This window comes from Etheostoma spectabile, chromosome 3 (assembly GCF_008692095.1).
Source record: "Etheostoma spectabile isolate EspeVRDwgs_2016 chromosome 3, UIUC_Espe_1.0, whole genome shotgun sequence".
In the NCBI taxonomy this organism is placed as follows: Eukaryota; Metazoa; Chordata; class Actinopteri; order Perciformes; family Percidae; genus Etheostoma; species Etheostoma spectabile.
Window position 1 is genome coordinate 16,798,383 of NC_045735.1, and position 25,799 is coordinate 16,824,181.

At 42.9% G+C, this 25,799-nt stretch overlaps 1 protein-coding gene across 5 annotated transcripts in view; it reads right to left on the minus strand.

Annotated features, from left to right (window-relative positions):
• fat3a (FAT atypical cadherin 3a) overlaps positions 1–25,799 on the minus strand; it is a 156,972-nt gene that overhangs the window by 12,768 nt on the left and 118,405 nt on the right. For all 5 annotated transcript variants that reach the window (XM_032507422.1, XM_032507415.1, XM_032507417.1 and 2 more), the window contains 12 exons: positions 23,677–23,873; positions 23,346–23,499; positions 20,729–20,962; positions 20,104–20,496; positions 15,956–16,170; positions 10,641–10,778; positions 6,890–7,033; positions 4,225–4,422; positions 2,261–3,062; positions 1,687–1,821; positions 1,342–1,496; positions 646–882 (listed from right to left, as the gene is read on the minus strand). In XM_032507422.1, coding sequence (XP_032363313.1) covers positions 646–882; positions 1,342–1,496; positions 1,687–1,821; positions 2,261–3,062; positions 4,225–4,422; positions 6,890–7,033; positions 10,641–10,778; positions 15,956–16,170; positions 20,104–20,496; positions 20,729–20,962; positions 23,346–23,499; positions 23,677–23,873 — 3,002 coding nt within the window. The remainder of the gene's footprint in view (positions 1–645; positions 883–1,341; positions 1,497–1,686; positions 1,822–2,260; positions 3,063–4,224; positions 4,423–6,889; positions 7,034–10,640; positions 10,779–15,955; positions 16,171–20,103; positions 20,497–20,728; positions 20,963–23,345; positions 23,500–23,676; positions 23,874–25,799) is intronic.

Here is a 25,799-nt window from a genome sequence, read left to right on the forward strand (position 1 = left end):
TGTTTTGTGTATTCCTATTGAACCAAACCATATGTTGGTATCTTTTATTACATATAATAAGAGATACTTTTCAGTTGTTTAGCCTTATGAGGTGATGCCTTTGGGAAAGTGGTTGTTCAGTGTGCATTGTGTAATGCAGAGGTGGTTAAAGTGGTCCTTATTTTTAGAAACAAAAAAGGTTTACCAAAGTTACCAGTGGGTGAAACTACTTCAGTCCTCAGTGAGAGGATTGTGTCTGTATTTCACACTTGCACTACTGTCATTTTAAAATAAATGAAAAGAAACACATCCTTCTGCATTTGGATGTGTTCCGCTGTGCCGAACTCACATCAAAGTGCCGTTCCTAAAGCGGGGTATAATCCGAACAAGGACTTCTGTGTATTTTCCTTATTTTCTGTAGACTTTACAACAGACAAGTTCCACATGTTAACCCCTTTCTAAGTGAAAACATAGATGAATGTCAACGACAGTCCATGTGGGTAGGCTGTGTGCCTCACATGAACACCAACTGACTTGGATCTCAAAATAATGGGAATGGTAAAAAACTAAATTCAATATTGGACTAGCCTAGCGTCTACCACATAGCAAGTTTGATACCGCGCTGTGGACATAGGGTTGGCACTGTGAGGCTTCTCATGGACTGACCAGTGCTCCAAAGTAGATGCTTCTGTCTGGAGGGAGGGGTTGGAGGAGTGGTGGTCCACGGCGGCGCTCGACGTAGCTGTCGTCCAGCGCCAGGCTGCTGAAGTTGTGGTTGAGCTCCAGTGCCACCGTGTGCCAGCTGCCGTCATTGATACGACGGCCAGAGATGCCCAACATGTCGGGACTGTTGCCCCCACCAAGGCCACAGGCTAGCTGGAACCACAGCTTCCCCTCCTCCAACTGCCCTCCACACACACACACACACAAGACAGAAAGGAAACATACTTGATTTACTACCATACTACCATGAAGAACATCAACTGACAGCGAGACAGGAAATATAAAGCCTGTGATTGAAAATGACTGAAATGTAATATTGATCTGAAACTCAGCACTAACAAATCAACAGCGTGAACGGATTAAAAAATAACTTTAATGTTGGACAGGCGTTTCAATCAAGGAAAATTGTTTGTGTGAATCCTGACTCAATTAGCATCGATGGCTGTGCATAATAAACACACACATTAGATGCTTCTACAGCTTACAAAATGTTAACTGCAGAATTCATATTATAATTACTTTAATTTATACTTTTTATTGATCCCCAGTGGGGAAATGACAATTAGCTTTAAACAGAATATGTAGATGCATGTGTGCGTGTGTGTGTGTGCGTGTGTGTGTGTGTGTGTGTGTGTGTACCTTGAGCATGGTGCAGGGCTCGGCGTGTGTGTACATAATGATCCCTCTGCTTTGCAGTGTTCGGATTCGGAGGCTGAGTTTTAGCTCCGTCTGCAGCCGCTCAGACACTCTGTACTTGATGTAGCTGTTACCTGAGAAGCTCAGGGACGAATGCCCTGTAGACACACACATACACACACACACACACACACACACAGAGGTCTGTTATGCACAAGTACAGTATGTATACAGTATGTATACTGTATGTATGTAATGATGTTAAGTTGTTGCAAGTATTGTTTTCCCACAAAACTATTCACACAGACTTGATGTTGTGTGTTTCCTGTCTTTTTCTCGCTCACACACCTGCGCACTCTCCCAGTTTGCCTGGTGGACACTGGCATGCGTAGCGCCCTCTGTTGGCCTCAACGGCAACACACTGCATGTCTGCGGGACACGGCTGGTCCTCACACTGTTCTGACAGGACCGCACAGCTGGCATCTGGACACACACACACACACACACACACACACACACACACACACACACACAGAGAAACAAAACACACTTATTTTATTACCATATTACCATGAAGAACATCAACTGACAGCAAGAGAGAAAATATAAAGTGTCTCTCTTTAAAAAACTATTTGCAAAATGATCAAAATGTGATAGGAATTTGAAAATTAGCACAAACAAATAAACAGATTAAAACTGTGTGAAGCATTTCTTCCACCTACAGCAGCCTATTTCTATCAGGCCAGATTTGATAAGGCTGAAAAAAAGCAGAATTAATAAATTAAGAGTAATTTTTTATTGTCTTTTCAACAAAGTATTGTGCTTATCTAGACACACAACATACTGCTGAGGCTCTGTTCTTTTGGAATAAAACACAGAAGTTCCACTTTTCACACCAAATGAAAACGTTGCATTTACTGACCAGTGCACGTGCAACGCGAGGTGCGGTGGAAGCGTGGAGAAACGAAGCTGAGGCGTGGCGTGCTGTAGGTCGCCAGGCTGTGGGAGTCCAGGCTGATGCTCTGCTCGCACTGCGCGCCTCGGCACTCCAGCCCCGAGCAGTTCTTATCCAGGATGGCTGACACGCGGATGACCTCCTCCAGCTGCCGCCGGGACGCACTCAGTTTCTGGGTGAGGTAGGCCGCCTTGTAGTACCCGCCCCCTGCTGTTGCCACGGCAACGAGCATGTCCAGTTGCTGCGTTCCGCCGACTGGCTGCAGACTGAGCAGGTGCAGCGTGTCCTGCTGCTGCGACGTGGCCGCCTGCTGCAGAACCTTCAGCACACTTTTCAGGTGCGACGCCACAAAGTCTTGGGGCGCCACGCTCTCAAAGCGCACCGTCACCGCCTCACGCAGCATCTCTACGGTCGCCTGCTCCACGTGCACACTCACGGGCACAGGCACGGCGAAGCGGCCATCGCTTACGCTGGCGTTGAGGGAGTACCTGCCCGCATCCAACCCGCCCAGGGCGATGATCTTGCCGTCCCGAGGACTGATCTTAAAGAGACTGCGCTGAGCCGGAGGGGCATGGCCAAAGGTCAGCGCATCATAGGGGTCTGCGTCGGTGGCGTGCAGCTGGCCAATCACACCACCAGGAAACTCGTCCTCCATAGTGACGATATGAACTTCCAGTGGCAACGCCACTGGCCGGTGAAGGCTCTCCTCAATCACCCTGACAGTCAGCACGGAGGAGGAGGACAGCCGAGGCTTCCCCGAGTCCGTCACCTGAGACAGCGCATCATGAGAAAAGAGAAGAGACACGTCAAAGAACAGGAGGACAGTGGAAATGACTTGGAAACATCTCTAATTTACGTTTCCCCATAACATCCATATGCCCTATACTATTCATGGTGACTGGAGCTGATCACATTCACACCTAGAGCAATTTAGAGTCAACAATAACCCTGACTCGGGTCGGGTGTATGGACCCGGAGAACACGGGAAGATTAGATTATTAGATTATGTGACTCAACTGCAGTGGCGGGTTAACTAGTTTGTCTGGCACTGCCAGACCTCCACAGCGCTGTGGTTAGGACCATTAACTGGCTAGCTACTAGCAACCGTTTCCTTGGTTACATCCGTGCTCCGACCACCACCATTGGCAGACTTTGCCAGGCGTGAGACCTCAAAAAAAGCGGGGGTCTGGCTGTGTTTCTCTATAAAAATAAGAGTTTCAGATACTTATCTGCTTTCAGGTGACATTTAAAGAACTAGTAACAAAATAATACGTGGGACTACAAGTGCATGTTTATGGTAAATCCTTTTAATACGGTTTAGTGTTTGGTTCATGCTTCAGGAGGAGGGAGGGAGGGAGGGAGGGAGGGAGGCCAGGCGTGACATCACCCCAGTGTACGTCTGTTTACACTTTTTTATATTACAATACATCTGGTAACATGATTGCCACAAATATTCTACTGATAAATGCATATCATTTAAATTAGGAAGTAAAATAATTAAGATATATAATAACTGTATAGTAATTGACAGATGGATGTCCATTTTTTAAAAGTGTGTGAGACGGAATTACTTAAAATACATATTTTTAAATGCTTCAAAAACAGGAGGTCTAACTTTGCGCGAATATTTGCCAGAAGAATCAAAGTGTTTTACAAGATATTCAGTATATATTCAGTATATATAGTTTATGGTCATATTGTCAGTATCAAAAAACTTTCAAATTTTGAATAGTCACCTAACCAAAGCACAATTTTTATTACAGATTTATGAATAGAAAACTCCCACCATGGTCAGGTTCTATTCTATGTGGTAGATACTGTTGAGATGCTATCTCCCCTAAACATCCCCCACCCCCGTAAAAAAAGGAAAATGGGTCATTGGATTCAACAACCCTGTTAATGTGATGGAGGGAGAATGTTCTATACTCTACCTGTATCACAATGACATATTGAGCTGCCAGGTCCCTCCTGAACACTTGATTGGCCACCAGTGTTCCATCTTTCTCCAGCACAAACTCTCCGCCTTCGTTTCCTGTCAGGATGCGGAAGTCAAAGGGCTGGCCGTTGTGGGACGAGTCCAGATCGATGACGGACAGCTGCAGGATGCTGGTGCCGATTGGCTTGTTTTCCTGGGGAGGGAACACACCGTTAGAAAGACCGACATGTGCGGGGACACATTGTGCTGCTCACAATATGAAGTTTCTTTTGACACGATGTATCTTAGAAATTCAAATCCAGAAATGATGCACCTGCTTGTATAATTGAGTCATTGGTTTTGATTAACCCTGCCACTTCCTGTGGAGATATACCACTTTAGACTGTCCCTCCACAAAATCCTGATGGCAAGTTGGCAAATTGTTTGACTTAAACAAATCTCTGCATTATTAAAGTTTTCTCAGTCCTTTCCATTTGCAATTCCCTTGCACTCTGCACCCTCAGCATGTACTGTGAACTCCGTCCAGGGAGGCAGAAAGATGCAATTCTGTACCAAAACGTGGATGATAACCACTAGATTTGTCCAACTCAGATGACTGAAGCCTCACATTAGCTTCAAATAAATACTGCATACTACATTCTGTGCAAAAATTAGCCCAGAATGAGGACTGCTGAGTTAGTCCCATCACTACACTGACACGGCTTTAGAAAGGGATCCATTACAGCAGCAAGGAGCTTGAACTGCTTATGAAACCGTCTCAATTTCATTTCCCCAGAGCTGCCGTCAGCTGCTGCTCCTGTGCGCATTTACGCATTGTTATCATGAGTTGCATGTCTCACAGAAGAAAGAAAAGTATGCACAGTGTGTACAGGATTACAGCTGCCAGCGCCACTGATTATCACTATTCAAATGGATTCCTAAACATTTTCTATGTGCACTCTTCACACACTCTCATGAAAGCCCTCTGCATCCCAAAGTCCCGGGGCTTTACAACAATATATGAATTTACGATGAATTTGTTTCACTTACGTCATATTACAGTTATTATTATTAATCTTACAAAGCCACGCATAGTTCCATTACTATGTTATGTATACTATGCAAACATCTGTGGTTAAAAAAAGAATACTACTATTAAAAATAACTTTTGACATGCTTTCATTTGCTTCAAAAACAAATGCACAGGCTAGCCAGACGCTGTTGGTCCTTTTGACTGACAGCTGCAGTGTGGGTGGCCCATGTCGGGTCCTTGTGGATATTTGCCCCCAGGTAAAGGAATAAGCTCATGAGTACTATTTGAGACTTAAAAAGGTAGTTGTGACAGAAAAGATTCATCGTTTTCTAAAACCTCATCTTAAAAAGATTTACTCCGTAATTAAAGTATGCTGGGAATATCCCTTATAACCCCTCCAGGTGTGTGTGTTCTCGGTTGAGTCACTTATTTAGACCAGCGGGGCAATGGATGATTTTAATGGGAAGGAGGCCCCCTGAGCTTACGTATGGGGCCCAGATGTTCATGCTATGCCACTGCAGTTGGAAATGTTCTTACCAAGCAATTAGAGCCACGATGGATGAATTATAGGCAAAGTTTTCTTTAATTCTTTAAATCTTTGTGTTTAGGTCGTTTAGAGTGCATGGCTGTTCAGAACGGGCTGCTTGCTCCATTCCCAGTATTTCTTTTCACATCTTTATTGTGTAAATTCTCACAAACATGGGGCAGAAAACGCAGTTCTAAAAAGCTTGGTTCCCAGTATTGCTGCTTGCAGAGTTGTTGGGTGGCATGCCTGTTTAAAGACTTCTCCAGAACCACTACTTTGATGATAAATGTAGTGCATTTATCCAGCACCTTTCTACCTTACGGGACAAAACGCTTTACACTAACCCATTCCCATCCACCGACGGCTGCCATGCAAGGCGCCATAAGCTCGCTGCTGCTGCTCAGTCACTGATCAGCAGAGACAGAGAGAGGTGACCGTGTAAGAGAGAGAGGAGAGCTCGCTGGACAATACTGGAGTCTCTGCTACAGACGGGAAAGTCCCACTTTGGCCTCCTTTAAGAGCCAGGTAAAGCTGTGGCTTAGAGCTAACCAAAGGTGGAACCACCGCTAATTGTATGCTGTACTGACAGAATAAGTAGAAGAAGTGTGTTCCGGTGGAGCATAATAATGAATTGTGTTTCCATTTTAACTTCTACTAATGAATTGTCCTGTTTGTTTCTTCTTGTTTTATACTAAATGTTACTATCCTATGTCTTTTTTTATTGTAACTCCAACCTGCCTAATGGACTGCAGATGGAAATTAGCCCTCGGGCTACAATCTGGCACATTTACGTGTCCTGCTGTACTTGTTCATCAATGTGCATTGTCTTGAATTTATAAATAAATTAAATTAAGAATGCCACTACATTTGTTGGTAGTTGCTTTTTTAAGCCATCTGCTGTACGGAGGGATGTCGCAACTCCCCGCCGTGGACGGAGCCTCGCAACAGTGTGCTGTGTGTGACGTGGTCTTTTGTGCATGCCGGATGGTTTGTAAGACACACACACACACACACACACACACACACACACACACACACACACACACACACACACACACACACACACACACAGAGTCCTCGATCTACACTGTAGTTAGTTATCTTGTCAATGTGTAGGTTTACCTGTATGACAGTGGTGAGGTTGGCCGGGGAGAAGGTGGGGGGGTTGTCATTGATGTCAGAGATGTCAATGTTGACCATCACAGTGGAGGACATGGCTGGGACTCCACTATCCAGAGCTCTGACGGCCAACGAGTAGCTGGGAACCTACAAGGAATGACACAATGGAAAATATATAAACCAGGAAAAAATAAACCAAAAACATAAATAATGGATATAACACCTGTCATGACTCCCGTGGGTATCTGAAGGCATGTTTGGCAGCTTTGCCAGAAAATACAGATTTCTAGGCTGAGGTTGGGGAAACAGATTTTTAATGGGATTATATTGAATGGATTATGGCTGGAGAGGATGACATGTTTATCATATCTAAAACAATGTTGAATAAATAAGACAAATGGAAGATATACATATATATGTTTAGTATCTGGTTATAGGGTGGTGGAGGGGGAAATGGGGGGGAATGTATGTGTTTTTGTTCTGTTTTAAAAAGCAAGAAAAATGTCAAACCTGTTACCCTTTGTTATTCCCAATACAGCCTGTAATAATTTATGAGGTTTGATCAATAAACATATTTTGGAAAAAAAACAATGTTGAATAAGAACAGGAACATGTACTCTTTGTCCTGGTGGTGGCAGTAGAGGACAGGCTGTGCTCCTGTAGGCCAGAAAGCCTATCATCAATGTTATGTAAACTAAAAAAAAATTTTTTTCCACAATATATCTTTGCTAATTCTGTAATAACTTGAATTCATTTTTGTGTTAAGAAAAACATTTCAAAAAATGATTAAACAGTTCGGTGGTCCTCGTGCACTTCTGACTCCTAACACTGTTTTTATGATGCTACTGATTTTCAATATCTCAGCAATTATCTGGGAGAGTACGGTGTTATTACGGATAGACACATTATCAAAACTATGAATTTTGATTTTATTCTTTTCAGTCATAGGCCAATGCATTTGTGTATGGCCTACCACTTTAGGGTTAGCAGTAGCTCAATCTGTGGGGACTTGGTCACAGTGTGGACCACGTACGGAGTACAGAGACCAGTTAAAGTCTTGGGCACTGCAGAGGTGCCCTAGAGCAAGTCACCAAACCCCCAACGTCTCGTGGCCCCTTGTCTCTTTCGCCATATTACTTTATAACAAAGAGCTAATGAAACGTGGTGAGAAGAAACAATATTCTGCTGCCTGACACATATGGAAAATAAACTCAGTAATAAACAGCTATGACCTGCTTAGCAGAGAGAAAAGGAGGGGGAGGGGGAACCAGTATTGAAATGAGAGAAGGAAACATATAAACACACTAACCCCCCCCCCCCCCCCCCCACCCACCCCACACACACACACACACACAAAGCTGCTGCTCTCTCTGTGATAACCCCAAACTCACTTTCATCATCCAAAAGCTTTGATCCCCCACACTTCCCTGCACTCCTTCTGAGCACGCTCAGACGGCTCCTCGACCGTCCTCTTGAATACTTAATGATGGGAATATGAACATTTCTGAAGTTTTCAAGCAGTGCGGAGGAAAAGGAGACGAGGAAGAAGCAGAACATGAAGAAGAAAGAAGAAGGCTGAGGAGGGGGGAAGCAGTAAGGGGTGTTCATGCCTTCCATCTTTTTTCCTGCAGAAAATGAAAGAGCTGACATGCAGAGCTGCTTTGTGCACGTGTTTTACTTTTCAAGTGTGATTAGTTGCCATGTGGACAGGGATCCATCTCCCAGGGCTCTCATCTCGGCCAACAGGCTCCTCCATCCCATCAGAGATGGTCTACGTTCACTACAGCAGCTGATACTGGGCTCTACCAGGACCGCTGGTTTGTACAGTCATCACATCTGTCTGGGCTGCACCAGGACCGCTGGTTTGTACAGTCATCACATCTGTCTGGGCTGCACCAGGACCGCTGGTTTGTACAGTCATCACATCTGTCTGGGCTGCACCAGGACCGCTGGTACCTACAGTCATCACATCTGTCTGGGCTGCACCAGGACCGCTGGTACCTACAGTCATCACATATGTCTGGGCTGCACCAGGACCGGACCGCTGGTACCTACAGTCATCACATCTGTCTGGGCTGCACCAGGACTGGACCGCTGGTACCTACAATCATCACATCTGTCTGGGCTGCACCAGGACCGCTGGTACCTACAGTCATCACATCTGTCTGGGCTGCACCAGGACCGCTGGTACCTACAGTCATCACATCTGTCTGGGCTGCACCAGGACCGCTGGTACCTACAGTCATCACATCTGTCTGGGCTGCACCAGGACCGCTGGTACCTACAGTCATCCGTACCTACAGTCATCACATCTGTCTGGGCTGCACCAGGACCGCTGGTTCCTACAGTCATCACATCTGTCTGGGCTGCACCAGGACCGCTGGTACCTACAGTCATCACATCTGTCTGGGCTGCACCAGGACCGCTGGTACCTACAGTCATCACATCTGTCTGGGCGCACCAGGACCGCTGGTACCTACAGTCATCACATCTGTCTGGGCTGCACCAGGACCGCTGGTACCTACAGTCATCACATCTGTCTGGGCTGCACCAGGACCGCTGGTACCTACAGTCATCACATCTGTCTGGGCTGCACCAGGACCGCTGGTTCCTACAGTCATCACATCTGTCTGGGCTGCACCAGGACCGCTGGTACCTACAGTCATCACATCTGTCTGGGCTGCACCAGGACCGCTGGTACCTACAGTCATCACATCTGTCTGGGCTGCACCAGGACCGCTGGTACCTACAGTCATCACATCTGTCTGGGCTGCACCAGGACCGCTGGTACCTACAGTCATCACATCTGTCTGGGCTGCACCAGGACCGCTGGTACCTACAGTCATCACATCTGTCTGGGCTGCACCAGGACCGCTGGTACCTACAGTCATCACATTTGTCTGGGCTGCACCAGGACCGCTGGTACCTACAGTCATCACATCTGTCTGGGCTGCACCAGGACCGCTGGTACCTACAGTCATCACATCTGTCTGGGCTGCACCAGAGATATTTAGTTGAAGGTAGATTTTGAAGCTGACACAGAATAGGTCATATTTAAAACATAATTTCATATTTAATTATTTATTTATTTGAAAAGAGCTATTATTTTGTTACAGGTTGTTACATATTTTATTTTATTACGTAAGTTATTTTTATACCATTGAGGCATAATAAAGCATGTTCATTCCCCTCTGAGAAGCCTGTCTGAATTTGGGTCTCAAGGCTGGGCCGAGTGTCATCTTTTTTGGAAATCAAAATACGGTCACCCTTCTGTATGCATATATATATATTTTAACCTCCTGTTTCTTTTCTTCTGTTATCACGGAGGAATGTGCATAACATTCAGGTTGAACTGTCGCTGCAGCTGTTTGTTTCAGCTGTAACTCATGAACATCAAAGCTGTAGAAAACTTGCAAAAAAGCCAAAATCAAACTGTGCGGTAATCTAGTTAATGTGGACTTTGATAGCCAGTGTTTTAGTGTGTAAGAGTCTTACTGAATAAGATAACCTAAATCCTAAATGTCTTGAATCCGGATCTTCACTATGTGGAGCAAGTAGCTTGTGAAACATAAGCTACAGCTGTCATTTTAATTGAATATATATATTATTTAATGCTAATAGTACATGTCCTCCGCTGCTCCTCTAATGTCCTGATTATCTCTGTTAACATACACATACACTTACAAAGCTCTGTGTGTGTGTGTGTGTGTGTGTGTGTGTGTGTGTGTGCGTTTGTGCGTATGTGTGTCCTCACTGTCTCCCGGTCCAGTGGCTTGTTGACTTTGATGACCCCCCGGAGTGGGTCCATGAAGAACTGCTCGTCTCGGTCTCCACTGATGATGGAGTAGAGGACGGCTCCATTTAGCTGACTGTCAACGTCCTCTGCTACCAGCTGAAATCACACACAAACACACAGAGACGGGGGAGTGACTGTCTTACAGTCACACATTTTGACCATCTGTCCCTGTCCTACCCTTTATATATGGATATTTTTCATCTATATATCACCAATTCCTAATAATCTGTGTACATATGAGCCAAATGTCTCATATACCAACCTGTCAGCACACATAGGTATATATGGGTTGGATGCAGTCCATTATGAAGCTCATTATGAAGCGACTCAATCCAACTTTTCATCCCAATAGTCTGTGTGCTCAGGCAAAAACATTTCATGAAATGGGCCGGAACTGATTTTTGCCCCCATGAATACCCTAACTTCTTATAGCGTAGCGCCACCTCCCTCAGTGTAAACACAAATCCTGCACACAGAGCGCCTCTTCAATCACTACCAACAAAAAAACCTGCCCAACTACTGAGATTTGCTCCACTGTAGCAGGACCCTGGATCTCCATGTGATGACCTGGATTATGTCTCATTGTCACACAGCAGTGTCTTATTGTTTTTGTCTTAATGTTTTTATTTCTAACTGTTTACACTTGTGTTTTATCTGTTTTATGAATTTTGTTGAGGAAAAGGAATAAGTTTAAAGGTTGTGTAATACAGAGAAAGAAAGACTCGAAAGGTAACACTAGATTGGCTTAATTAGTGTGAAGAAGAGTCCAGGGAGATGAAAGGTAACGTCTCTAAAAATAGAGTCTTGAAGGGTAGTGACACTGAGGGGGATCACGAAAGTTAGCACTAACATGGACTAATTAGTGTGAAGGTAGTCTCAAGTGGGTTAGGGTTTTATCTGTCTTAATGTTTTTACTTTTAACTGTATATACTTGTGTTTTATGTGTTTAACTGATTTTATGTAAAGCACTTTGAATTGCCCTGTTGCTGAAATGTGCTCTACAAATAAAGCTGCCTTGCCTTGCCAGTGAAAGGACTAACAGTAAATCAAAAAGTAGATTATACTATATTATATTAGATAATACTTTATTACAACTTTTTCCTACAGTAAAAAAACAACAAACCAACATACAACAGGAAAACAACAGACAATGTGCAAAAAGTACTGTATGAATGTAAAGAGGCACTATATAAAAGATATTGTTAAGTAAAGTTAGGTGGCCATAGTATAAAAAGAATATTGCATTGTAAGTGAATAATGACGTGGAATTAAATAATATAGCAAAAGTAAGTAACCATAGTACAGATGATATTGAGTTGACCATAGTATAAATAAGTACTCCGAATGGAAAAATATAATAAATATACAGATAATAAAAATAAAAATATACTTAGAGCCATGGTGAGTGGTGAGTAATTGAAACCGGAACAGAAACAAGTGAAAATCTAGAGTGAAACCTAACGACTGGGAAGACTCTGATTGTAGGTGACTCTGCTGTAAGAGATGTAAAAAGGATGTTCAGAAAAACATCAAAATATACTGCTTTCCCAAAGACATCTGGCATCTGATACATCCTGCCCTGCATATTGTGGCAGCACTCCTGCTGTAACAGTGAAGAACATTATACTGCATAGAGGGTCAAATTATGTTATGAAGCAACAGTCTAATGTGCTGACACTGGGCTTTATTGATCTGCTGAACACAGTCAGCTCTCTCCTTGAGATGTATTATCTCGCTTTCGAGGGGGCCCCCATACCCCACCTGTGCCACAGCTCTCTCTACTCACCCTTTCCCCTCTTTCCCCCTGCCCCCTGTTGGAGTTCACTGACCAGATGAAGGAGCTGGTTACTGCTGGAACCAAATTTACCCCCCCTCCCTTTTTCCATCAAGCTCCAACTGATATGTGCGGGGTCCAGGCTACATGCCTAGTGGCACTCATGATAGCTTCCGCAATTCATGCTATGATAGGTAATAGAAACAGATTTGTTAATAATTAATGTAGGCTGTGGCTCAGTGGTAGAGCGGTTGCCTGCCAGTTGGAAGGTTGGTGGTTCAATCCCTGGCCCTGCAGTCCTACGTCGATGTGTCCTTGGGCAACACACTGAACCCCGAGTTGGCCCTGGTGCTGTGAATGTGTGTGTGAGTGTTTATCTAATGAGCAGGTTGTACAGCAACCTTGGCCATAGTGTATGAATGGTGAATGTTTCCTGTATGATGTAAAAGCGCTTTGAGTAGTTGTTAAGACTAGAAAAGCGCTATATAAATACAGCACATTTACAATAAGAAGCACTCAAGTGCACATTTAGCATCCATTCCTCGTCAAATGCTTTTAACACACTAACATTAGCCTTAAAATCTTTTTTAGTTGATAATTTTATTATTAAGCACAATCTTGATTTAATGTTTTTAACTGAAACTTGGCTGGACACAAATATCAGTGCATCTGTTCTTATTGAGTTGGCTGTTTCCAGAGGTAAATAGCAGACAGCTAAGTGTTTTGTATAAATATTATAAATAATATTCAACCTGATCACTAAGGCTTGTTTGAATATAATACATAGTTCTGTTAAATTTTATCATACAGGTCTGGTGTTTCAAAGCTGTCCCCGAGTGCCGTAATGCCTGCCGTTTTGAAAGGTATTATTAATATAAGTAGTCTTACAGTATTCTTCTTAGTCTTATCAGGTTTCCCTACACTGTGCAAGAACAGGCCGGAATTATAAGTATATTTGCAGCAATTCCCGAGTGTCTGAGAATTTTTTTGCTTTTTCCCACAACCTAACAACTGCCAGGATCATTAACATACATCAGAATTCACAAGGTGCTTTGTAGTGACTATTTATGGTAAAACATTGGGGTGTAAGGGCAGGATAAGAGGCTGATTCACTCTCGGGAATTGCTGCAAATTGACTTATAATTTTGGCCTGTTCCCTCACAGTGTAGGGAAACCGGATCTAAAGACTAGCTATATTAATAATACCTTCAAAAATGTCGCAGACAGAACCATTGAGCGAGACTGTATTTCCAGACCAAGAAGTTGCGATGATATATGCACAGTATTAAAGACAGATATGTAGTTATTTCCACTGTGTTCTGCCGTTATGTAATGCTAGGCTATTTGATGCTACATCCATGGAGTCGGGCCATCTCCTCCTCCAGCGCTCCGTAGCGGACAATGTGACGGTGAGGCAGTGCCGATTAAATATTAAGAAAATGTTCTATATAAGAAATTTTGAATTGGATTGTGGAACAATTATCACTCAGTACAAGTACAAATAACACTGCTGGATTTATCTTCATGATAAAGTGGATGATATGGAGTAAAAAAATGTGCGTGAGGCATCAATACTTGAAAATATTACAAGTAATCATTATTCCCACATTTACTTCCTGCAGTCTGACACCAGTTCACCTCTTCACCATCTGCGTCGCCAGTTTCCATTGTCTCCAAAACGTGCGTACACACGGGTCAGAGTTAGCGTGGAGGGCCGCACATTCTCCCGTCAAGTTTGTTTTGTATAAATCATAATCATCAATTTTCTGCCCCGTTTTGTGCATTAGCCACATTTATAAATGAGACCCCTGATGAGCAGTATGAAACCTTCCTGGAGCCCTGTAGATTATAAGAACATCCATACTTAATCCTTAGTCCTGGGCCCTATTGGTCTATGTTTGGTTTCTATTATCAATAGCTCTTTGCAATCTGGTTGCATCCTATCATATTGTAAACATGCAGGTGTTCCCCCACTTCTACAGAAAACTAACCTGGATCCATCCACTCCCAAAAACCATGCCTATATCTAAGATGCCTTTCATTTCAATTTTCTTGTTGAGAAGTAGTTGCTAAACATCTCCCTGCTGTGCCGGCTACACACAATATTTAAGACCAATTTTGTCTGGTTTCCGTCAGAAACACTCAACTGAAACAGCTCTCCTCAGAGTGTCCAATGATTTAATGATGTCTTCTGGTGTGGCTGAAAGCTTTCGATACTGTGGTAATGGATAGGCAGTGGGTGGGGGGTCTCTAGGAGTGCCCTGGACTGGTTCTCCTTCTATCTCTCAGATAGATGTTTTTCGGTGACACTTGGTCCCTTTGCGTCTGAAACTGCTGCCCTTTCCTGTGGGATGCCTCAGGGTTCTGTTTTAGGTCCTATTTTATTTGTATTGTTTATGCTCCCTCTATGTCATTTAATTATCCAATTTAAAGGTATCTTGTATCACTGTTACATTAATGATAACCAGTTGTATGTCTCTGTTAAGCCTGATGAGACACAGTTGTCTGTCTGCTGTTAAGGACTGGATGGACAAACACCATTTTACAGTTCAATGCAGGTAAGACGTATTATTGCTCCAGATAGCACTGCTTCCAAGGTTGCTTAGTAATTGGGGACTCTTTCTTCAGCTGTACAGTCTCAATTTAGACATCTTGGTTTTATTTTTGATCATAATATGCATTTTGATCAACATATCAAATCATTAACAGGTATGTTTCTTTCAAATAACAAACTGCCAAACTCAGAAATGTTGTATTCAATATAAGCTTGAGCTGATCATTCATGATTTTATATCATCCCGGCTTGACTACTGCAACTCCCTTTTCACCTGCCTCAGCAAGTCGTCCCTGGACCGTTACCAACTGGTCCAAAACGCTGCTGCAAGGATGTTGACCAGGTCCAGCAGAACGTCTCACATCACTCCCATTTTATCCTTGTTACATTGGCTTCCTATCAAGTTCAGGATTCATTTTATAGTGCTTGCTTTGACTTGTAGAGCCCTGTATGGTCAGGCACTTGTGTACATTCCTAACCTGCTTAGTCCTTATGTTACCAGTAGGTCACTCAATTCTTCTGACCTGGACTACGGCTTGTCCCTGATACTAAAGACAAAAGGTGATTATGCCTTTGAAGTGATGGTTTCGACATTGTGGAACGCGCTTCCTTCTTTAACAATTTGTTATCATGTAAAGCACTTTGTGACTTTGTCTGTAAGACGTGCTATATCAAATAAACGTATTATCATTATTATATGATTATTATAGCATCACACAACACAAAAGCCATTATTTTACTCTCGGCACTGTATACCACTATCTACTAATAAAGCATCATGCTCTCTCTCTCACACACCCACACACAGATTCCCTTGCCACAAGATTATGGTTCTACAGAAAAAAATCAGGGGTTCACCAAAAATATTAAGTAATACATCATAAACATCCATCAGAACATATTTAATGAATATCTTGCCAGTAACTTGCATGCAGGGAAACCTACCTGGACGACAGACTCTCCAGTGGTAGCATCCTCGGACACCACAGCACTGTACAGGTCACGGCTGAACATGGGTGCGTTGTCATTGACATCTGTCAGGTTTATGTTCACTGTTGTAATAGCGCTGAGTGGTGGCGTGCCGCCATCACGAGCTTCCACTGTTAGGAAGTAGTCCCTGCACGTCTCATAGTCCAGAGGCTGGGCAACTAAAATGGCACCTGAGCAAGGTGAGGAGAGAGGCAACAGAGATATGCATTTAATAATTCTAAAGAGCAGAATTTAAATCGTGTGTTAAGGAAAAGATTCTGCCAACTGAAAAACCCATCCATTCACTGTTTGTGGCTACTTGATGGAGCAAAAGGTCTAGTTTTATTACAGTCAATAAATCCCATTAAAAGAGCCAAACCACGTAGGAATTGACCTACTAGCAGGTATTGTCTGTGTTTATCCAAAGCTCCATTGTTATCCAAAACTCATCAGTGAGCCACACTGCTGCACTGTTCCTTCATCACCATGAACACATAAACACACACACTTTATATTGTTCTCTGCTTGTTTCTGAAGCCAACATCAGGAGAATTGAGGAGGGTTAGGGTTCTTTTTTAATCTGAAGAGATCAGTAGCACAGAGGAAGCAAATGACCTGCCTTCAGCTTCCAGGAGGCAGAGTAACCACCAGTCCAGGTGAGATGAGGAGCCATTGTAAAGGGCTTCTAGCTCTTGAGGTCTCATCAGTGCAGTATGCAGTGTTGAGTTCCTGGAGGGGCTTCCTCAGCTCAGCTCAGCCCAGAAGAGAAAGCTTTTATGGACTGTGAGCTAACTCTGGAGGAGCTGACAGCTGCTGTCAATCAGAGGCCACAGCACGGGCACCGATGGATTGATGGTCTCTTCACAGACTTCTATTCTGGAATATTCTTGGACCAGATCCTTAATGAGGTTCTAATGGAGTGTCTCAGAACAGGATGTCTTCCCATTTCCTGTCAGCAAGCGAGTATTGTCACTGGGATGGAGAGTTGGTGGTTTATGTTTTATTTGTTTGACAGGTTTTACTGTGTTTTTTATTTAGGATGTTCTTTTCCTGGCTTGCTTTGACTTTCATGACTGTGTTTCTTCTTTGAAATAATCCAATAAAGGGACTTTACCCTGAAAAAAACCCTCCTCTCCTCTCCCCCCGTAGCAGCACGGAAGGTTTTTCATGGATTGGTCACTGCTTCCCACAAAAGAAGACCTGGCCTTATTTTAAGAACTGGCACCCACTTGCTTTCCTCTACATGGATTATAAGGTGATTTCTGGAGCATTATCAAACAGACTGAAGGAAGTCTGGTAATTATACACATGGACCAAACCTACTGTCTTCTTGACAGGACAATCATGGACATTTTCTGTGTTCAGGACATTCTAGATGTGTGTAAAATGTGTAATGTTGATTGAAGGTTGGCATTGTCTCTTTGGACCAAAAAAAGCTTTGGATAGTGTGGAACACTCTTATTTTTTAGGTTTTCTGTCTTGGGTCGGTTTGTTGTATAATGGTGCAGGGTGTTTGGTGAAGATGGGGGCAGGGCTGAGTCGGCCTGTTCCTGTGCAGCGAGGGATAAGGCTTGTTTGTCTTATTTCAGGTCAGCTATTGCTTAGCAGGTGCACGTCTAGGGCTCGGCTCAGTGGGCTCTTGCTGCCCGGGTCCTCAAACCTTGAGCTTCCTCTCGCTGTCTCTGCCTTCGGTTGCCTGCAGTCAGTGGGATGTTTAGTGGCCTTGTTAGTAGGTCAGTGGGGGAATCAGGCAGTGCCCCGGTCTGCCTGGGGGAGTTGAGTGGGGGAATGAAGGGCTAAAGGTTTTGGCTAATGTGTTTTGGGACTCTGCGGGATTTGTTAAAAAGGACAGGGAGAGTGTAAAGGAGAATGTTTGCTCTCCTTTTTATTTAAATGGAAATGGTTGCTACCCTTGATGGAGGACAATCAGAGGGCCATTGTGGGTTTCTTCTGGTCTGGTCAACACTGGGTCCGGGCAGCAGCTCTCTACCTGCCTGTAGCTGAAGGGGACCAGGGGCTGTAGATATAGAGTCCAACATTGCCTCCTTTAGACTCCCCTCTACGTCTGTGGCCGAACACAGCCCCATGGCTGCTGAGGAGAGCGGGGCAGTTGGATTATGACAAGCAGCTTTTCCGCCAGCAAACTATGAATACGGACCTTGCTCTGCTGCAGTTTCTCTACAGCTCTGTGCTGCCGGCGGTCACAAATGGGACTCCGGGAATGTGGCTGATTGAGGAACCTTTGTTTTTTAACCCTCCTGTTGTCCTCGGGTGAAATTTGACCCCTTTAAAAAATGTCTATATCTGAAATACGGGTTTCTTTTCACCCAAATTACCACAAAAAATGGACTGGATTCCTTACAACGCTCTTTGCAAATACAATTGATCACTTTCGTTCCTCTGATCTTAACTATTAGTCAAAATAATTAATGCTTTTTTAACTCAAATATTAGGTATAATTCTTTATAAATGAGGGTTATTGAACATGAATTCCAAAAAGTAAAACTAGTGGTTTGAAAACTAATGATGAATGATGATGTAGTAAAAACTAAAAAAAAGTCTGAAAAAGGGACAAAAATGTCTGTTTTTGACCCAGGAGCACAACTCAAGGGTTAACAACTTCTTAAGGACTATTTACATATAAATCAACTTTCACCTGAAGAGTTTCCACCATTTTATTTTGTATTTTCTGCGTGCATTTCCTGTCCTGACAGTGACGGTGTCCTGTCCACATTTATTTGTTTAGTGTCCTCGGCTGTCAGCTCTGCTAGAGCTCCCTAAAAGGTAGGTTCAATGTCTCAGGGAGGTTTTTTCTTTGGATATGTTTATTTTTGGTCCAAAATGCAGTAAAAAGAGACACATTCAGGATTAGGGCTCAGTGTGTTAAGTGTAAAGTCAGTGCCAGTTCTGGAAGGACTGGTCAAAGCAAGATGGAGGGTGGAACATTCCCGTTACCAGACAATGGACAATCTGCTGGACTACAGTCACTTGTGGGCTGTAGGGGGGGGGTGTTATGTTTTGAGGGGAAGGATGGAGAGTTGGTGGTTTATGTTTTATTTGTTTGGCAGGTTTCACTGTGTTTTTTGTTTTGTTTAGGATGTTCTTTTCCTGGCTTGCTTTAACTTTTATGACTGTGTTTCTCCTTTGAAATACTCCAATAAAGGGACATTACCCTGAAAGAACCCTCCTCTCCTCTCCCCTCCCCTCGTAGCAGCACAGAAGGTTGTTCATAGATTGGTCATGCAACAACCGTTTCACAACAGTTTGTGAAATGGTCATATTAATTTGATTTATTGATTTGTCAAAAGTAACACGATTTTCTTGTTTATTTCGTGGTCTCTGGGGGTCGCAACAACGCAACAACAACGCCACACGCGCTACAACAACGGAGTGAAAAGTCCGGTGTTCTTGACCCATCCACCCCCCCCCCCCCCCCCCCCCCCCCGACCAGAATCCCTACGCAGATTTTCGGTTTTTCAATACTACTCGCTACTGTAATCATGCTTTTATCACGAAAGGTGCTTCCCATTGAAAAAATTACTTAAAATTCGTGCTCACCACTGCGACCAAAAAGACAAAATTGTGTCCCTGTTCACAAATCAATAGATTAAATAACTTCATTATTTCACCAACTGCCATGAGACTGGGCTGCATGATAGGATGGTTTATTTCTCTGCTTCAGAGCGTTTTAAACCATAGTGTCCATAATGCTGCCAACCTGCAGCTGTGGAGATACATACAGTATGTCTGGGATGTAATCTAGTGAGAAATAAATATATTTTATAGCTGAGAAGAGAAGACAAAACAGTATGAATGTGACAGAAACAATGGCTGTGGTAAAGCAGCACGTTGTGGAACTGGTTGGATGCAAATAGCTTTTCTCAACATGTTCCCTCCTCAGTGGGCCCTTCACTGAACATTTAAAAGCTCTGGTCAAGTGGCCATTTTATTTATGTACTGTAGCATTTCATCGAACTCAAGTGCTTTACCTTGAGAGACAGATAGCTGCATATGTAACCAACTGTACAAGAAAAAGGGGAGACCACAACTATATATGCACACACACACACACACTATATACTTCTATACTAACCAACCCCACGGTGCGTGTATAGATGACTCACCGGTCAGTGGGTGGATGTGGAACTTCCCATGCTCGTTGCCCGAGCGGATACTGTAATTGATCTCAGCGTTGGTCCCGATGTCCTTGCTGGCAGCATAGACTCTCAGAACCTCAGTGCCCACCCCCACATCCTCCGGCACTGTAGCCAGCTGATCTCGGCGCTCAAACACAGGTGGGTTGTCGTTGATGTCCAGCACAGTGATAGTGACGTTAACCAATGAAGAGAGGGGCAGCGGTGAACCCTGGTCAGATGCATGGACTGTTATCTGATAAGCCGACTGGACCTCGCGGTCCAGAATGCGCTCCAGAACCACAATGCCTGAGGTCCTATCAATGGAGAAGGAACCTCCTGCAGAGTCGGCCAGGGAGTAGACCACCATGCGGCCCAGACCTGCTGCAAAGCCACAAGAGGAGTGTCAGCTACACAATAGAGGTTGAACCATGTGCCTTAAACCAAGTGCTTGGTTCATGAGAACAGGCTGATCTGCCTCTGCTTTCATTTAAGCTTCATTTGTCTGTTGTTCTTGTAAATGAATGCACCTTGAATGTTACATATGCAGGGTTTCCTATGGCTAAACAGAGTATAGCAGCAGTGGTTCCACCACCAGTAGCAATAGCAGTCTCACCTTCATCTGGGTCTATGGCCTGGATGCGGGTGAGCAGGGCTTTGGTAGCGGTGTCTTCGTAGACGCTGGCCGTGTACTGGGACAGGGTGAAGATGGGAGGGTTGTCATTCACATCAGTAACTGCCAGCTGCACCTCAGCACGGCACCATCGCCCACCACCATCAGTTGCCTGGGATACGAGTCGGTAGTAGGGTGTCATCTCATGGTCCAGAGTCATAGATGACTTGATCTCACCTGGAGAGGTTGGAAAAATCATGAAGAGATGGAACCATACGGTGCAATGTAAGTAGCTATTTTTGCATCCAGACGTTTTTATTCAAATTAAGTGATATTAAAATGAAAAAATCCTCATGGAAACAGTAAAATGTTATGGAATTTCATGAATATCGACTCAAAAGAAATACGTCTGATTTTATCTTGATCGATATTTGGCTTATGGGATAAAAGCTGATTGAAACGTTATTTGCTGAATAAATAATGAATTGCGATAAAGGTTTAGTTCATTTTATGGTTGCAACCAGCCATAAAACACAGAACAAGAAGTTTCAGATAATTTTTTCCTCTCTGTCTGCACACATGGCGGGTGTCAACGAAGACAGATGGAAGTGGACAAACAAGTAGACGAGAGACTTTTTGAATTTAATTTATCAGGAACTCGCAAAGGAAATGGCCGACAAAGGTTAGGACAAGCCGTGGGACGTCCTGCGGAGGAAATGGAAGACGCTCAAACAGCGAGATATGTCTCAAAAGAGAGTTGTCTCACAGCAGTGCCGGAGGGACAATAAAAGGTAAGTTGCATCTGCATCATCATGTGTCAATAGTGTCGTTGTGTTCTTATTATAGCTCGATATGTCCCTATCAGCTGACACATAAGCTTGTGCAAAATTGATCATGTGTTGGTAGACGATGTGATCCATTTTGTCTAAAACCTTTGTTTGCAAAAGTTTGCATGTGACATCATCATGCAACAGGTTTTTATTGGCTTTAAAGCCGTTGGATGGAAACACACTTTCACCGGCTTTATTCTCATGTTTTTTTTTCAACGTACTTCAGATAATTCGATTGACACGTGGATGGAAACTTAGCTTGTGTGTCAAACCGGTTGGAAAATATCCAAAGGAATGAATGTGTGTCCCACTGTGTAAGCAGTGTGATAGGCCGGTGACCGTGCCCTGTTTCACTGCTGCATTTCACTCCATTGTAGCCTGCATGGCCTTTTGTTGAATTCCTAAACTCATCCAGAATTTAGCAACTGTGCTGAAGACTCCAGGATTACAGGATTTACAGCCTCTTTAACGCCCAACGCCCTGACACCTTCTAATTGATTTTACATTTTCAGAAGAGTAAAGACTGGAGATTTGAATCTAGGACACTGATGTTAAAGTCCCAGTCCTAAACTTGGTGTTTCCAGTCCTAAACAAGTCATTATGCAACAGTTATTTCCATTTAAAAATTAAAATGACTTTCAGCTACTATAGTTATTTATTGCTTTAATATAAACTTGAACACTTTAACAATCTAACTCGTCAGGTGTGACTTGGTGTGCTCTTCTTGTCCCAGTTTCTGAGATAAAGGGTTTTCATGTTGCCATCTCTTTTTGTGACCTCCCTCTTTGTAATTGCATGACTGGCTGTGAAGTTTTTTAAATAATTAGGGGTTGAGGAGGATATAACCCCTTTGGTGAAAAAATAATAATTCAAATTAAATAATTACACAATTACTGGCTGCTTTATGTGAACAGTAGGGACATTATGGATAAAGGCTGGACCACAATAGGCCCTGAGACCTTCTAATTGATTTTACATTTCAGAAGAGTGCAGACTGCATCAGAGGACTGGAGATTTGAATCTGGGACACTGATGTTTACATTTCCAATAATGTTATGTAATATTAGATATCCAAATGCCTGGTCCAAAGCACGCAAACAACAGGAAAGCTTTGTCTGGGGAAGGAGGGTGGAACGTTCACCAAGCACCCAAGCAAGCGTTTGATTTTATTAAAGTGTCATTTATTTTCTGTATACACAGATGCTCATAATTATATACTGTATATAAGCTATATGTACAGAAATAGGAACGCCATGATGTTTTGTTGGGTAACCTCATCCCTATAAGGTGAAGTTTGATGTTACAATATTTTTTATAATGTTGTTGCTGAATATGCTGAATAATAATGATATGTTTGTTTTCTACTTGCAGCACAATGTCTCTAGATTTTCACCATGGGATACTTAGATTAGTGAGACTAGAATATTTAATATCAAAAAGAGAAAGTCGTTTGTGTGTCTTAAGTCTTTTGCCACTGTAAAATTACAAAGTTAGGAACTCCCTCCAGATTATGATTATGATTATTTAAGGTATATGGTTTATCAGTATTTCTTTGAGTGGTGCCCCAAATGTATTATTCTTTTAAAACATTAAACAACTTTTGCTGATAACCAACTTAGAGTGCAGGCATTCTATGATAAATAAAGTCTTTATTACTATTATTATCCACCATAGACACTACACCGTACTGGATCAATGTTCAGTGAAAAAAGCTCATGTATTGTGGTAAGTGTTGTTCCATTTCCAAGAGAAATGTATGGTATGTTTTCAAAGCCACACTATGGTCATACCAGTGTCTGGGTCCATGCTGAAGTCCTGGGATCCAGGACCATGTAAGGAGTACTGGATCCAGGCACTGGTGCCCACGTCTGCATCTGTGGCTCCGACCCTCAGCAGCACACTGTTGACTGGGACGTCCTCTGGAACCGAGGCAGTGTACACAGCCTGCAGGCACACGTGTACACACACACACACACACACACACACACCACACACACACACACACACACACACACAGAAAATAAATTACTCATGAAATTACTCATGAAATTAAATGACTTTAACCGTCACTGTGTGTTCCTGTGTTATTTAAAAAGCACAACAAGCAGTTTCCTTCCTTACCTGCTCACAGATGGGGCTGTTGTCATTGGTGTCTATCACTGTCACCTCCACTGTTGCCTGGGAAACAAAGAGTCCATCGCTGGCAGTGACGTTGATGATGTACAGGTTGCGTTCCTCCCTGTCCAGTGGCCACTTCACATACATCTTCCATTCGCCCTGAACCAGACCCAGTGCAAACACACCACGATAATTCCCACCTGGAGAGACAAGGCCGTGACAGACAGGATCAGGGAAGAACCTTTTAGACATGGAGGCTTACATGGAGTTTTCCCAGAAATTGCTGAGCACTGTATATTACATGTATGTAATTTTGGCGTGTCATAAATTTAAACAGAAAGTCACAGCAAACACTAAAATAAGACAAGTACTCCTCAGATCATGAAGCACATGGCTTTATCATAATAGTGCCCTGTATCAGTGTTAAAATAAGAAGTACTCCATTTATTTGGAGAGGTGGGACATAGTGAAACCTCAAGTCTTTGCTGTTAAGTCCCTAGTGAAGACCAACAAGTCCAAGTCCTAAACTTGGTGTTTCCTGTCCTAAACAAGTCCTTATGCATCCCTCACAGCCGTTATTTCCATTTAAAAATTAAAATGAGTTACAGCTACTATAGTCATTTATTACTTTTATATAAACTTGAACACTTTAACAACCTAACTCATTCGTGTGTCTGCTCTTCTTCTTCCAGATTCTGAGATAAAGGTTTTTTATGTTGCCATCTGTTTTTGTTTTTCCACAAAAAAGTCTCTATATCTGAATGTGAGCTCCCTCTTTGTAATTGCGTGATTGGCTGTGAAGTCGATTCGTTGTACACTTCAATTTCTAATCTTAGGGGTGGAAAAAAATAAAAAAAATAATTATTGAAAATAAATAATTACACAATTACTGGCTGCTTTGTGTGGACAGTAGGGACATTAATGTTGCAGCAGTGGATAAAGGCCGGACCACAATATGAGGATTAATGAGAGCACTGGGTGGCTGCTGACCCATTTAACTGGATTGTCAAGTTGAAGAAGCACAGTCCTCCACCCATCCATCTCCATGCAGCCCGCCCTCTCTTACAGACCGATGGGTGGAGGAAGACGCTGTCTCCAGTGTTTACAGGCTGACAATATCACTGCAATGTAAATAAAAGAATGTTTTAGCAATACATCACTATTACATAACAGTGGCAATTACAAAGGAACATTAACTGACAATCAAATTCAAAACTAGCTTGAATATCAACTAGTTTATACATACAAGTGTATTTTAATTCATATGAATCCACATTAGGAATAGAGAATTAGTCACAAACGCGATTGGTCACAAAGGTGCTTGGCAAGTGGGTTGGACTGAGAGAGTCTTGCAGAGTTTACCAGTTCTCCCCTGGATAAGCTGTCTCAAAAAGGATTCTCTGGATTTTCCAAATCCGCTATTACTGTAGCTTTTGCACATAAAAGACATCAAGTTTAACAGATTAAGTACGGCCTATTTCAAATATCCTGTGGGGAAACAGCAGCAGGAGAAAATAACATCATTCAGGATAGAGTCATAGTGTGAGTCCAACTCTAATACAAACAAATGGTAATATAAATAACAAGAAATAATCCTAAAAGCAATATGTTAAATAAATGTGTGGATATAAGGCTTCAATATCCTTTCATTCAAGTACTCTAGAGGAGTTAAGCAATGGAATAATAACATTTCTCTCATGACAGATAAATTAAATGCATTGTGATTGCAATATGAACTGGTCTGTGTTGTTTGTTACCCTGGCAATAGACCAGGATAGTGTGTATATATACTGCCAAGGTGCTCTTGAGCAAGGCACCGAACCACCAACTGCTCGTGGCGCCTTTGCATGGGCAGCCCCCCCCCCACTCTGACCTCCCTCCATTAGTGCATGTATAGGACCTGAGCATGCATGTGTGTAGTTCAGGCCAGTGTGTAGTGTGTAATTACAACAGTGTAAATTATAATTTCCCCTTGTGGGACTAATAAAGTAATTATACATTATTATTATTATTGGTATAGAAATGTCTTTCTCATGATTTTCTATATTCTTTCTATTGTAATTTTTATTATTATTATTATTATTATTGTAATTGTCAAAAAACCTCTGGACGCCGCTTAACATTCT